This window comes from Neoarius graeffei, chromosome 1 (assembly GCF_027579695.1).
Source record: "Neoarius graeffei isolate fNeoGra1 chromosome 1, fNeoGra1.pri, whole genome shotgun sequence".
In the NCBI taxonomy this organism is placed as follows: domain Eukaryota; kingdom Metazoa; phylum Chordata; class Actinopteri; order Siluriformes; family Ariidae; genus Neoarius; species Neoarius graeffei.
This window is the reverse complement of record NC_083569.1, coordinates 130170537-130185327: the sequence shown is the minus strand read 5'-3', so window position 1 is coordinate 130185327 and position 14791 is coordinate 130170537. Positions and strand designations below refer to the sequence as shown.

The window sequence follows — 14791 nt, the reverse complement described above, 5'->3', positions numbered from 1 at the left end:
CATTTGTAAAGTGTGGCTACCTTAGTAATGAGCAAAGAACAACATGCTGATCATCCAAATTGAAATTTTTGGACTGTATTTTTGTGGGGAAAAAAAAAACTGTTGTTTTCTGTACATTGATAGCAAAAAAAGGAAATTGATATTGAATATTGAATTAAATCTATAAAATTGAAGGGGTCTTCATACTTCCCAAACTAGTAATATATTTACAAGTCAAGTTTATTTTTATAGTGCTTTTAACAACAGAAAATTAAAGACTTTAAACATGAGCTATTTTTATCCCCAATAAGCAAGCCTGTGGCGATGGTGGTGAGGAAAAACTCCCTCAGACGACATGAGGAAGAAAGAAATCTTGAGAGGAACCAGACTCAAAAGAGAACCCATTCTTATTTGGGTGATAACAGATAACGTGATTATAAATAACTTGCTTTTATAACTGTGTCCTATATAGTCACAAAAGTAGAACTGTGTAACCAGGAAATTCACTATAGTTTTAACAGGAAGTCTGTTTTGTTGAAGTTCTAAACTCTTCATTGATGGAAACTTGAGTGCAAAACTGTTCATGACAACTGCAATCCTAAAGTTAGCAAGTCAACTGTAGTCCTCAGCCATAAAAGCATTATTGTAAGAGTCCAAAGCATCTTCCAAGTGCGACTTTTGGCTATCCATATGGGGCCATCCTCCACAGGAGCAATGTGATGAGACTCCAGCCAGACTTAGGACATCAGGATGGATCAGGCAGGTCTGAGGAGCAGAACAGGTTCAGCATCTTGATCTCAGGATTGACATGTAACTCAGAGGGACAGACAGAGTGAAGAGAGGAGAGGTAGAGAGAAAAAAACAGGTTGTTAGGTATGCCCAATGTCACCTAATGAGTAAGAACAGTATACGTTTTGCACTGAGTGCAAACTGGGACTCCGGCAAAACTAACTATGACATCATAACCAAAAGGGGAGAGCCAGAAGGCAACACGGACATGAGGGAGCCCCGGGACAGAAAGCAGCAGCCACTACACCGTCAACAAACTCGAATGAGCGAGCGGGTGTGTGTGTGGGGGGGGGGGGGGGGGGGGACTGACAGCATCCATACATCCCAGTTTACTAAACGCTCTGTCTGAGGATCCTCCAGATCTACTCCTTTATCTTGTAAGCACTATTAACAAAAGGCTTGACTAAACAGATATGTTTTCAGCCGAGACTTAAACACTGAGACTGTGTCTGATTCCCGAACACTACTTGGAAGGCTGTTCCATAACTGTGGGGCTTTGTAAGAAAAGGCTCCGCCCCCTGATGTAGCCTTCACTATACGAGGTACCAGCAGATAGCCTGCACCTTTTGATCCAAGTACAACCCCGATTCCAAAAAAGTTGGGACAAAGTACAAATTGTAAATAAAAATGGAATGCAATAATTTACAAATCTCAAAAACTGATATTATATTCACAATAGAACATAGACAACATGTCAAATGTCGAAAGTGAGACATTTTGAAATTTCATGACAGCAACACATCTCAAAAAAGTTGGGACGGGGCAATAAGAGGCTGGAAAAGTTAAAGGTACAAAAAAGGAACAGCTGGAGGACCAAATTGCAACTCATTAGGTCAATTGGCAATAGGTCATTAACATGACTGGGTATAAAAAGAGCATCTTGGAGTGGCAGCGGCTCTCAGAAGTAAAGATGGGAAGAGGATCACCAATCCCCCTAATTCTGCACCGACAAATAGTGGAGCAATATCAGAAAGGAGTTCGACAGTGTAAAATTGCAAAGAGTTTGAACACATCATCTACAGTGCATAATATCATCAAAAGATTCAGAGAATCTGGAAGAATCTCTGTGCGTAAGGGTCACGGCTGGAAAACCATACTGGGTGCCCGTGATCTTCGGGCCCTTAGACGGCACTGCATCACATACAGGCATGCTTCTGTATTGGAAATCACAAAATGGGCTCAGGAATATTTCCAGAGAACATTATCTGTGAACACAATTCACCGTGCCATCCGCCGTTGCCAGCTAAAACTCTATAGTTCAAAGAAGAAGCCGTATCTAAACATGATCCAGAAGCGCAGACGTCTTCTCTGGGCCAAGGCTCATTTAAAATGGACTGTGGCAAAGTGGAAAACTGTTCTGTGGTCAGACGAATCAAAATTTGAAGTTCTTTATGGAAATCAGGGACGCCGTGTCATTCGGACTAAAGAGGAGAAGGATGACCCGAGTTGTTATCAGCGCTCAGTTCAGAAGCCTGCATCTCTGATGGTATGGGGTTGCATGAGTGTGTGTGGCATGGGCAGCTTACACATCTGGAAAGACACCATCAATGCTGAAAGGTATATCCAGGTTCTAGAGCAACATATGCTCCCATCCAGACGACGTCTCTTTCAGGGAAGACCTTGCATTTTCCAACATGACAATGCCAAACCACATACTACATCAATTACAGCATCACGGCTGCGTAGAAGAAGGGTCCGGGTACTGAACTGGCCAGCCTGCAGTCCAGATCATTCACTCATAGAAAACATTTGGCGCATCATAAAATGCAAGATACGACAAAAAAGACCTAAGACAGTTGAGCAACTAGAATCCTACATTAGACAAGAATGGGTTAACATTCCTATCCCTAAACTTGAGCAACTTGTCTCCTCAGTCCCCAGACATTTACAGACTGTTGTAAAGAGAAAAGGGGATGTCTCACAGTGGGAAACATGGCCTTGTCCCAACTTTTTTGAGATGTGTTGTTGTCATGAAATTTAAAATCACCTAATTTTTCTCTTTAAATGATACATTTTCTCAGTTTAAACATTTGATATGTCATCTATGTTCTATTCTGAATAAAATATGGAATTTTGAAACGTCCACATCATTGCATTCCATTTTTATTTACAATTTGTACTTTGTCCCAACTTTTTTGGAATCGGGGTTGTAGCATGGCAGGACATAAAAGACCAGAAGTTCACTGAGGTGCAGGACCATTCAGTGCTTTAAAGATCAATAGTTGTATTTTATAATCAATACGAAATTAGATTGGGAGCCAATTTGCACGCTATTTGACGTTGATTGTATTCCATATTGTCCTCCTCCAGACATTTTAAACACGTTTTGAGCCTGATGGCCTTCCACATCCGCCTCTCTTTCATCGCGTCGGTGCGCTCAATCCGGAAGTGCGGAGAGAAGTTACTTCACTTTCGAGCGTCGTGTGCCTTTAATGAAGTTTAACTGTAAACGAGTAAAGCAAGTTAATACTCAATGCGCTTTAATTCTTGTTTTAAATTTGCTATTTAAACTGAGACTGAGTAGTTTGAGCAGAATGGATATGCCTCACCTGACGGAAGACGAAATGGCCGAAGTGAAGAAGAATGTAAGTCACTGAACTTCATGAGTGCTTTAACAGTGACATCACTGAAGCACTTCCAGTCAACATCATAGTTTTTATAAACACGAGCCATTAAATGAGTAGTTGGTCTGAAAGTGAAAGATGAACTCGTCTGTAGTCTAGATGTGGGAAGTTAGAGTAAAATCAAGCAGAAGCTGTAATATTGTGTTTCTGAAGAATCTGGAAATCCGGTTAGTTTGCGCTTTGGCGACGCGCGTGCAAAAAAATAAAAGTGTAGTCGCGCTTTCCAGGTGAGTCACGGCCCACCCACACGGCCCACCCACACGGCCCACCCACACGGCCCAACACCGCTGTGGAACTGGCCGTGACGTCATGGAGGTTTTCGAGCCAGTCGCAGTCAGGTTTGGGCGTGGTCTGCAGTGAGAGTTCCGGTACAGGTGTGCGGAGGAAGTGATCGGAGGTGTATTGAGTGCGCGCGCTCTGTATGCTGTATCGGTATCCATAGATTTACATTAAGACTCGCCGCCTCGTCCCCGCTGCCCGTCAGCGAAGTGGAACATCCGCACATGGCGGCCATCTTCCCTCACACAGCTGGCTCACCCATTCCACCGTGCTGGCAGCGAGATGTACTTTTCAGATGACCGTAACTTCCTCAAGTTTCAATCGATATTCAAACGGTTTGGTTTGTTATATAAAACAAACAAACGGAAGTATGTATTTATGATATTAATGATGAATAATCAATTTATGTTTTAAAAAAATACATGCTGAAATTCCTATGCTGTGAGAAGCCTAACACTGCATACTTATGGATAACTGCGGCCTTAGGACAAATAACCATACCATTTATTTCCAATTTTTAGTGAAAATATTTTTACATGTGATAGGGCCGTAGGGGAAGCTAAAGTTAAATAAACAGCTTACTCACTTCTGAAACTTCAGAAATACTTCATCCACCTCAAAACCCTAATGCACTCACATCATAGCATAATAACAAATGCAAACTCACATCATAGCATAATAACAAATATAAACTCACATCATAGCATAATAACAAATGCAAACTCACATCATAGCATAATAACAAATATAAACTCACATCATAGCATAATAACAAATATAAACTCACATCATAGCATAATAACAAATGCAAACTCACATCATACCATAATAACAAATATAAACTCACATCATAGCATAATAACAAATATAAACTCACATCATAGCATAATAACAAATGCAAACTCACATCATAGCATAATAACAAATGTAAACTCACATCATAGCATAATAACAAATGCAAACTCATCATAGCATAATAACAAATGCAAACTCAAATCATAGCATAATAACAAATATAAACTCACATCATAGCATAATAACAAATATAAACTCACATCATAGCATAATAACAAATGTAAACTCACATCATAGCATAATAACAAATGTAAACTCACATCATAGCATAATAACAAATGTAAACTCACATCATAGCATAATAACAAATGTAAACTCACATCATAGCATAATAACAAATGTAAACTCACATCATAGCATAATAACAAATGTAAACTCACATCATAGCATAATAACAAATGTAAACTCACATCATAGCATAATAACAAATGTAAACTCACATCATAGCATAATAACAAATATAAACTCACATCATAGCATAATAACAAATGCAAACTCAAATCATAGCATAATAACAAATATAAACTCACATCATAGCATAATAACAAATGTAAACTCACATCATAGCATAATAACAAATGTAAACTCACATCATAGCATAATAACAAATATAAACTCACATCATAGCATAATAACAAATATAAACTCACATCATAGCATAATAACAAATGTAAACTCACATCATAGCATAATAACAAATGTAAACTCACATCATAGCATAATAACAAATGTAAACTCACATCATAGCATAATAACAAATGTAAACTCACATCACAGCATAATAACAAATATAAACTCACATCATAGCATAATAACAAATGTAAACTCACATCATGGCATAATAACAAATATAAACTCACATCATAGCATAATAACAAATATAAACTCACATCATAGCATAATAACAAATGTAAACTCACATCATAGCATAATAACAAATGTAAACTCACATCACAGCATAATAACAAATATAAACTCACATCATAGCATAATAACAAATATAAACTCACATCATAGCATAATAACAAATATAAACTCACATCATAGCATAATAACAAATATAAACTCACATCATAGCATAATAACAAATATAAACTCACATCATAGCATAATAACAAATATAAACTCACATCATAGCATAATAACAAATGTAAACTCACATCATAGCATAATAACAAATGTAAACTCACATCATAGCATAATAACAAATATAAACTCACATCACAGCATAATAACAAATGCAAACTCACATCATAGCATAATAACAAATGCACTGCCTGAGTAAGTAATAGTATAAAACAGTGACAGCGACTCACGGTAGTTTGTGACAAAAAAAAGCACTTACTTAATCACATGTGGTTATACTTCCAAGGATAAAAAGATATCTTTACATTTACAAAAAGAACATTCAAAGCTGATTATCATGTCAAAGTCAATATATGTTAGCACAGAAGACTGAAATTTCATTTGACTAGGCTCCAATGTGCAGTTAAAATAAAACTAACCATACTGATATAAACATCTACAATTAAAACACACACACACTGGCGGCTCGTTAATAGGGGCAATTTGGGCAACGCACTCCCAAACAGGGAGGAAGATTTATTTTTATTTTTTTTTATCTACTCCTACTACCAACAGTAATGTCATTGTCCAATCAGGCTAAGGTCGCGCCTGGTGTAGCCACGCCCTTTTGGGGCGATTTCTGTCAGGTTCAGATTTGCCCCAGAATCTCCCATTGACACTAATGGTACGTACGTTTTTTTCGAAAATCCTGCTCCCAATGCATTTTCTATTGGGTTTTATGTGCTCGCACAAGCAGCGTGCTTACATCATACGCCTATTGCGCCGTGCAAGTGTTGCCAGATTGGTTTTAAGTGCATTTTGGCGGGTTTTGAACATAATTTTGGGCTGGAAAACGCAACTTGCGTGGGAAATGTGTGAACATTCTATGAAGATGGCGGCGAGTGTTGAGTGCAACAATACGATAGCGTCTCTGAAAGAAGTTCCCTTTAGTCGTCGTACCAATGAGGAGAAAACGGCAATCAAACAGCTAGGACCTCCTAGACCGAATTTAAACATCAAGCAAGTGTCTACGAAGGGGGAGAAGACCTACTCAAGAGGTTTTAACAAGAACTGGTACCACTGGAAAACTTGGCGAGCTGGCTGTGATGTAGTCAATGCTCGTTTTTGCTACCCTTGCGTTCTCTTCCACCCTGGAAGTAGCACAGCAGACGGTACAGTGATATCTGATATTTGAATTTACTAGGCAAAAGTTGTTTGTGTGTGTGTGTGTGTGTGTGTTTTACCAGTGGCAGTTTAACATTGCCATGTTTTTGTTTTACCAGTGGCAGTTTAACATTGCCATGCTTGGAATATTTCAGTAGCCTCAAGTTCTCTCTGACTTGGTGTAAATTAAGCATATTTTCAGTTTTTATATATTGTACAGTATATGTGTTCATTGGAACCAGCAGCACCTTTTTTCCAACTTGTTAAGCCAAGTTGCACTGACTACAAAACCTTGTGTAACCTTGTGTGTGTATAGCTAAATAACTAAAGCCTTTTGTGTTCATTGACATGCTTGTAATACTTTAAATTTCCTTTTAAGGCATGGCTTTCTGGAGGAATTCTTGGGGAAAAAAACTGCAGAATTTATTTAGAATTATTATTTGTTGTTAAAATGGTGCAATTCCATATAAAAAAAACACATAATTAAGCTGCACGTTTGTTTGATGGTTATGCTTTTCTTCATCTTTTTCAAAACTTAAATAAACACTTGTTTTGGATTTATATCCTGCCACTTTAATTGCATTCTTTAGAATTGAAGAAATTAGAATATGTTTATAATTAAGAATTTGTGTCTAATTATTATAGAATACTGGAATAATATGAGAAAATAAATGAGTAATGTAATATTAATTGATTGTGATGCCAAATGTTTTGCTTTGAAGGCTTCACAATGAATCTTCCTTAGTTTTAGCCTGGCAAGCCAGACTAAATGTGAATATTTGCCACTCGTAGGCAAAAATATTTTTGGCTGCTAGGCAGGTGGGTCTAGTTTACTAGGCTACCTTAGTTTGCCACCTTTAACTTGTTCAGTGTTGCCACCTAGTGGAGAGAAGAGATATTGTCTATATTGATATCTGAATTTACCAGGCAAAAACAAGTTCGGCCAATTGATTTGCTACCTAGGTCAATTTACTTCAGTCCTGCGGACATTTACGGTCCGTGTAGACATAACGGGGGAAAATTGCCCCCCCGAAAAAAAATTCAGGAGCCGCCACTGCAGACACACACATCAGCTTGTCATCAAAGTCAGTACTTTGATGTCCTAAATCATAATGTGAGTGCTGGGCTGTGCTTGCGTAAGTCTTCATCCCCCTTGTCTGTGGTAAGATGGCCGCCCTGTGCGGACGTTCTGGAATACGCGGTGAGGAATCTAGTCTTCTATGTAAATCTATGGTATCGGGAGGGAAAGTGAAACACAGCGCACCTAGCGGTAGCGTTCCTAAGCCGAGAGCCATTAGCCTGGCTAACGCGACTTCAAAGCTCTCCGAGCATTTGGTCTGGCCAAGCTATTAAGCCAAACCGTTTCCCAGAGCCCGTGGTTGACCCGCCTCCCTGAAATGCCTCAGTTTGCTACTGGTCGAAGCCAGAAAAGGCTGTGACGAAGCTTAAACCAATCACATCACTCTTTCCTCTGACGTATATGACACGACGGGGCTAACTGGTAGATTAAACTCTTACCGAAGCCGGTCGGGAGCAAGGCGAAAACGTCCTTCCTTTCAATAAATACCTCCAGGGCTGCTCTTTGCTCCGTTTTCAATGAGAACTTCCCGTTGAATGCTTTCAATACAGCATCTACCGCTGTGTTAAAGGCTTGCCGCTGCTCCATGTTCGTGATGTGAATGAAGCGCTTCCGGCATAGATTCTGTAAACAATCTATGGCTTCCGGTCGCAGTTCTACTACGTCAGTGCCTTGAACACGCCTCTACCCAGGGCCGTTGGAGATGCTCAAAGTTGATTGGTTCCCGATTTTTTGGGAGCTTGGAAATGCTGTAGATAGCCTGCCTGGCCAGACTAAGCTCGCAACAGGCCCTCGTGTTGTGTCACGCTTAGGATGGGTGGGCCCAGGCTAGAGAGCCATACTATCAAAATTCCCATAAACCCGATTTTTAAAAAAACCCACGAAGTTATGACGTGGAACTTGTACATCCCCCCAAAAATATGTTGTATATGTTGGGATTATCTACTAACTGTGAAAGTATCAGGTGAAATTTCGCTGTCTTTTAAAAGATTGAAATTGCGCCTAACCTGTCAGAAACGGACTACAACCAAACTGTCTAGTCAGAGTCGTTCATATTACATCAGCAGTAGCATACATGTCAACCTTTGGTCAATCAAACCTGTATAACCAATCTCCAAAATCCGTATTTCCCTTATAAAATCCGTATAAGATGCAAATTAAAATAATTTACCTAAAATTTGAATGATAATTAACAATGATATATCCAAGTTACTTTTTATTCAATATTAATAACAATAAACCTTCAGAATGAATACAAAGCTCCAATGTTTGACAAAAACACAAAGTGTCACTCTAATGTTCTGAATTGTACTCCATGACAGCTTTTTTAGCGCTCTGCACCCAGCGCTCGAAACTAACAGTGTCCCGACGTCCCGGGGACCATAAAAAAATGTCATCGGGACACAAAATTATCATATCTGGGACAATCCCGGGACAATGGAAAAAAATAGATCTAGAAAAAAGTTCTACATTAATATTATTTACAAAGCCGTAACACATACGTAGACATTCACCTAATTTGTCAATTTTAATTTTAAAATGTTAACAGCGAAAAATACATAGTAGCTACACTTTCGATGCACCTGCATCCGTAGGCTACAGAGCAGCGCATTCTGTTCTAGAATCTTCGGCCGGTGTCCGCATTATATGGACTTGGAATGGAATTGCTACCGCACACGCTGCGCCGACTCTTGCCAGAACAAAAATGCTTAAGTGGTTGAAGTGGACCGACCGCGGGGAAGAAACTGAAAGCCCAGACATAACGTCTCCGGGACCTTCAGGATCCAAAGTGTCATTGCCTGGTCTGCAGGCAACGCGAGCAACTGAATGAACTGAATGAACACTGTTAGACACGTTATAAAATACAACAGGAATGATGTGGATGATATTGAAGGAAGATACCGTTCAACAGAATAAGTGAGTTTTCTTGGTGTCTTTCTAGTTCAGAAAGTTTAGTCAGTCAGCAGCACAACTAGGCTCGGACCTGGCACTATGCTGATGTTGCTAACATTTGCACCCACGTTTCGGCAGCGAAAGTTCATAAAATGGATAACGGTAATGGTGAAAATTATAAGTTGGCCTTATAAATGCCAACAGATATTCAAGGTATAAGTAGATGAAATGAACATAAAAGGGGTCTTATTTTCAACTAAAGTGTACTGCAGATGTAGGGAGTTGAAACATTTTCTGAATGAGCTAGTTGGCCCCTTTAAATAAACGGGGATCTATTCATACAGTGAGATCGCCAAAGTTTAATAAACTGAAAATGCAATAACTGTAATTTTGAAGTAGATGATGTATAGGACATGTGTCGCTTGTGTCTTGTGACTTATTGTAAAAATGATATAAAGGGTTCAAAATCGCATAGTTACAAATATAATAGTAACTTCATATGATAATATTAACCACTGGTTATTTCAGAGAGGAAAAAAATGGGGACACTATTGCTTCCATTCAGGACAATACAACACAGAATTCGGGACCACTGGGGGACACAAAGAAAAAAAGTTAATTTCGAGCCCTGTCTGCACCAATACCTCACGAGGCTGCGCGTCACAGCAAGTGTCTGTGTTGATCTTGCCGGAGTGCCCATTCAGAATCTTTTCAGTCGCTCGTGAAAGTCACTCAGGTGGAAATGTTACTTCACGGTTGGCGGGATTCTCGCAATGCGGTGTGCGCAGGATCAGAAGTGGAACGAAGTCTCGCTACCACAAGATAACGCGCGATTTCATAAGACTCTTTACTGGCTGTCTGTGGTGTACAGTACGTTTGTAAATATTATGCGCTCTTTTATCATCGTGGGAATTGATTATAGCTCTAAATAAATATTGAAGTTTTTTTTAAGAATCTGTATAACCTTATTTGTACGCCCGTATACTACGTTTATTGAATCAAATCCGTATAAAATACGGACATTCCGTATAGGTTGACATGTATGCAGTAGGCTTGATAAGTTTTGTTCTTCATACTCGCCCTTCCGAGTGCTGACAGCTCTCCCTGTGAATAGCGGCAGTTGACTACATGCGCTGATCTGTAATGGTTATCCCCACGAGGGATGCATTTCTTATTGGTACAGAAATACTCCACCAACCACGCTACACAAATCAGCATGTTGATGTAGGCTACTCGCCGGCCGCGACCTGCTACAGATTTGTAAAGGCGCTAGACTTGCGGTGACGTCACATACGACGTTGGGTCCGTGTCGTCTTTGATCGGCTTATTAAAAAACATTCAAAACAATTCAAATCGGTGGAAAAAATAAAGTATGATCACCAGGATCGATAGAGCTGCCCGACATGCACAACATATGGAAGCCATTGTCTTAACTTTGAAGTGTAACCCGAAATGTAATGTTTTGAAAAGATATTCCCATTCATTTTGCCGTAGAGGTTGGAACGCATCCAGTAGGGGGCGATGAGATTACTTTACTTTCCCTCCCTATTAGACGCACCTAAAGCTGAACATCATTACAGAGTGTTCGTGCTGAGTGGAACCGACTTCTTCACAGGAGATTCTGTACATCTGCAGGACAACACTACATTCAGGAGATCATCAGCAAACCTGCACTGTGAACTTTTACCTGGTGGACCGAAGGGCTCTTTATGATATTTATGGAAATAAAATTTCAGTTTGGGTCTAAGAACTGGACCTGTTTCAGTGAGGATTCTTAACTTAAAGCACACAGCCTGAAGGCTGTAAACTATTTCTGCCAATCACATGTTTTGTTAGTTTTATAGGAAAAACTTTGCATAAGTAGTGTCACTATTTATTGTATATAGGCTACCTAGGTGGTGCAGATTTGAAAGCAGATGAGTCTCTGCTGGGTTTTGTTTTAGATTAACCGATGAGAATATCTACAGAAAAACATGGAGTCACTTGTGTAATATATAATTTGTGAGAATTTTCCCACAATGCCTTGTTTTTCTGTTCCACTCAGGCTCTGGAGTCTCTTCGTCCATACCTGGTAGAGAAGCTGCTTGCAGAGAGGCACTATGATTACCTGCGCTCGAAGAAGATCCTGACACGAGAGGACACGGAGGAAATCAACTGCAGGAGCACACGGGGAAAACGCGCCGGTAAATTACTCGACCTCATCGCTGAGAACCCGCGAGGTCTGGACACACTGATTGAGTCAATCCAGCGCTGCCAAACACTCAACTTCATCATCGCCAAGATCACTGACGAGGTGCAACGGTGCAAGAACGAGAAGATTGAGGCACTCAGAGGTAGTGCTCCCAGACATAGCAACTCATTTACTCTTTAAAAAAAAATCAAGATTATTCCAGTAAAGCAGTTATGTTGAATTTTGTGTCTTTCCAGCAGCGGGTGTGTCCAACTCAACTTCAAAGGACACATCCGGAGCCACAAACAACCTGTCGAAGGCAGACTTCTATGATTACGATAAGTGCTCCACTGTTTGTCTCCACCCTGATGGGGAACGAAGTCCCGCCTCTTCTGTAATGAGCAGCTCTATGAACCTCTCTTTTGCTGTGAATCAGCAGAGGGGGCAGGACTGCATGTCAGTGAGTGGCGTTGCTAGCCTAACGACATCATCCAGCCTTCCCAGGCCTGGTGATCCTGGAGCCCCACCTCTTCCTAATGACATCACTGTGGAAGACCAGGATGCAGAAGCAGGTGCTTGTGGGAGCACAGGAAGCAGTGGGGATGCGAACTTTCTGCCGCTCCGCTCCCGTTCCTTAAACCTGTCTGTTGATAATGCACTCTGAGAGTTAAAATACAATCGCTGTGTTTCAGTCCTGTTTTTTAACACACTCTTGTTGACTTCCTCTGTGTTTCACAACTGTGCACTCCTTTCGAGCAAACACACACAAATGTGATGGAGCTAAAATAATTTATCTGGAAATTTAAGTTACATTCAAATGGAAGTTATTTCTAGCAGACAGGGCAGGGTTTTTGCTTCACAGCTCCAGAGTCCCAGGTTTTAGTATCTTCTGTGCTGAGATTCACATGTCCTTCCTGTGTTTTATCTGGGTTTCCTCCAGGTTCTCTGGATTGGCTATGCTAAAGTGTCTTTACGTTTGCGTGAGCATCTGACTGTGTGTGTGTGTTGTTGTGTGTGTGTGTGTGTGCGTGCATGCACGATGCCTTGCAATAGACTGGCGTCCCACCTGAGGTGATTCGTGCCACCTTGTGTTTCCAGCTGGTGATTGGCTTTTACCTTGAACAGGATAAAGTGCGAACTGAAGAAGGAATGAATTCATTTATTGCTATTTAAACTTCAGCTACTTCCACTGTTCTGTAAAAATGGCAGTAAATTTGGTTCCTGAAGTCGACAGTGATGGGCAGGAGAAATAGCTGAGGGGAAGTGTACGAGGGGAAGTGTTAAAAACAGGAATGAAACATGGCTGCTGGTGATGGCATGGTGGCAGTGTTCTCAGGGATCCATGTAAGGACCAGATTAATGTAGTAAATCCAGGTTTGGACTGATTAACAATTGTGTTCCACCTGACCAATCCCAACCCTATTTTCTGGGCCCTCTAATAAGTGCTTACCAACATTTTCCATCACCTTTACTACAGTCAAACGTTCAGCAGTTTAACAGGCTAGTGTTTTCTGAGGGCATGTTTTTAATTTGAATCTCCAAATGTCTGAGGTATCATCCAACACCTGACAGAAATAATAATGACCAGAAAAACCCACACAAGGTCCATCAAGGCCACTGTTTTGCATGATGTATACATTATTCAGTCAGTAATAAACATTTATAGATGTCACACATGGCGGCACGGTGGTGTAGTGGTTAGCGCTGTCGCCTCACAGCAAGAAGGTCCGGGTTCGAGCCCCGTGGCCGGCGAGGGCCTTTCTGTGCGGAGTTTGCATGTTCTCCCCGTGTCCGCGTGGGTTTCCTCCGGGTGCTCCGGTTTCCCCCACAGTCCAAAGACATGCAGGTTAGGTTAACTGGTGACTCTAAATTGACCGTAGGTGTGAATGTGTGTGTGAATGGTTGTCTGTGTCTATGTGTCAGCCCTGTGATGACCTGGCGACTTGTCCAGGGTGAACCCCGCCTTTCACCCGTAGTCAGCTGGGATAGGCTCCAGCTCGCCTGCGACCCTGTAGAACAGGATAAAGCGGCTGGAGATAATGAGATGAGATGAGATGTCACACATTACTTTTCTAATAAATAATTACATTACAGAGGAATATGTGGATGTCAGTAAAAAAAAAAAAATCATGAATTCTGTCAGGAATTAGCTGCAGAAACAAAAGTGAGTCTCCAGAAGAGCTACAGATTCTCCAGGATGTTTATAAAAAAAATGGACAATTTCCTTATAAAATTGTACAAAGGCATACCTGAGATTACTGATGCTTTTCTAAAAGTAAAGGGATTCAATTTTTTTTCAATTCAGTACCTCATTGTATCAAAATATACATTAAACTGACTGTAAAACATATACATTAACGGTCAACAAACACACTTCGTATGTACAAACAAATATGATGAAGCTACACATCTCAGTGTCTCACCATCATAACTCCTGTATAAAATGAACACATTATTCAGTCTTCTCCTGAAATCAGTAATCCACTGTGTTTTACAGCCAGGTGCACTGCACTGTGTCAACGATTTTACTCATTCAATGAGCCCAACGTGGAAAGGTGCCTTCCTCACATGTGTAACTTAGCCTCATGGAGTATCTACTTTTTCATATCTATGTTTTTTAAATTAAAATATGACTTGACCAATAACGTTTTTAAAATTTTAACTCAAGTATATTTGACAAAATTTGGTTAAATGTTTAATTACAATACTATTAACATTTTTATTATACACCCTGCAGACTGCTAAGTACTTGTAATTATATATTGGGCTGTGGACTTTTTAAATGTTATTTTTATGTAGACAAATATTCATGAACTGTTAGTATTTACATTAATGTAGAGCAGGGATTAAATAAAGGCTTATTGTGCATTGCTCAAATATGGCCCACAGAGGGCG

At 40.2% G+C, this 14791-nt stretch overlaps 1 protein-coding gene and 1 long non-coding RNA gene across 3 annotated transcripts; one reads left to right on the top strand and one right to left on the bottom strand.

The window, feature by feature from the left end:
• Positions 1 to 198: 198 nt before the first annotated feature.
• LOC132883688 (uncharacterized) lies at positions 199 to 3725 on the bottom strand. The gene is made up of 2 exons (XR_009654378.1): positions 3318 to 3725; positions 199 to 744 (listed from the first exon to the last, which is right to left on the bottom strand). It is a non-coding gene; the product is annotated as an uncharacterized LOC132883688 (long non-coding RNA).
• bcl10 (BCL10 immune signaling adaptor) lies at positions 3129 to 14541 on the top strand. 2 transcript variants are annotated; one of them, XM_060917605.1, is made up of 3 exons: positions 3129 to 3353; positions 11771 to 12059; positions 12157 to 14541. In XM_060917605.1, the coding sequence occupies exons 1-3, from the start codon at positions 3201 to 3203 to the stop codon at positions 12558 to 12560; spliced, it is 846 nt and encodes a 281-aa protein (XP_060773588.1). In that variant the 5' UTR covers positions 3129 to 3200; the 3' UTR covers positions 12561 to 14541. The 2 variants fall into 2 exon arrangements, with proteins under 2 accessions (XP_060773588.1, XP_060773578.1); XM_060917595.1 differs by having other exon boundaries at positions 12154 to 14541.
• The last annotated feature ends 250 nt before the right edge of the window (positions 14542 to 14791 follow it).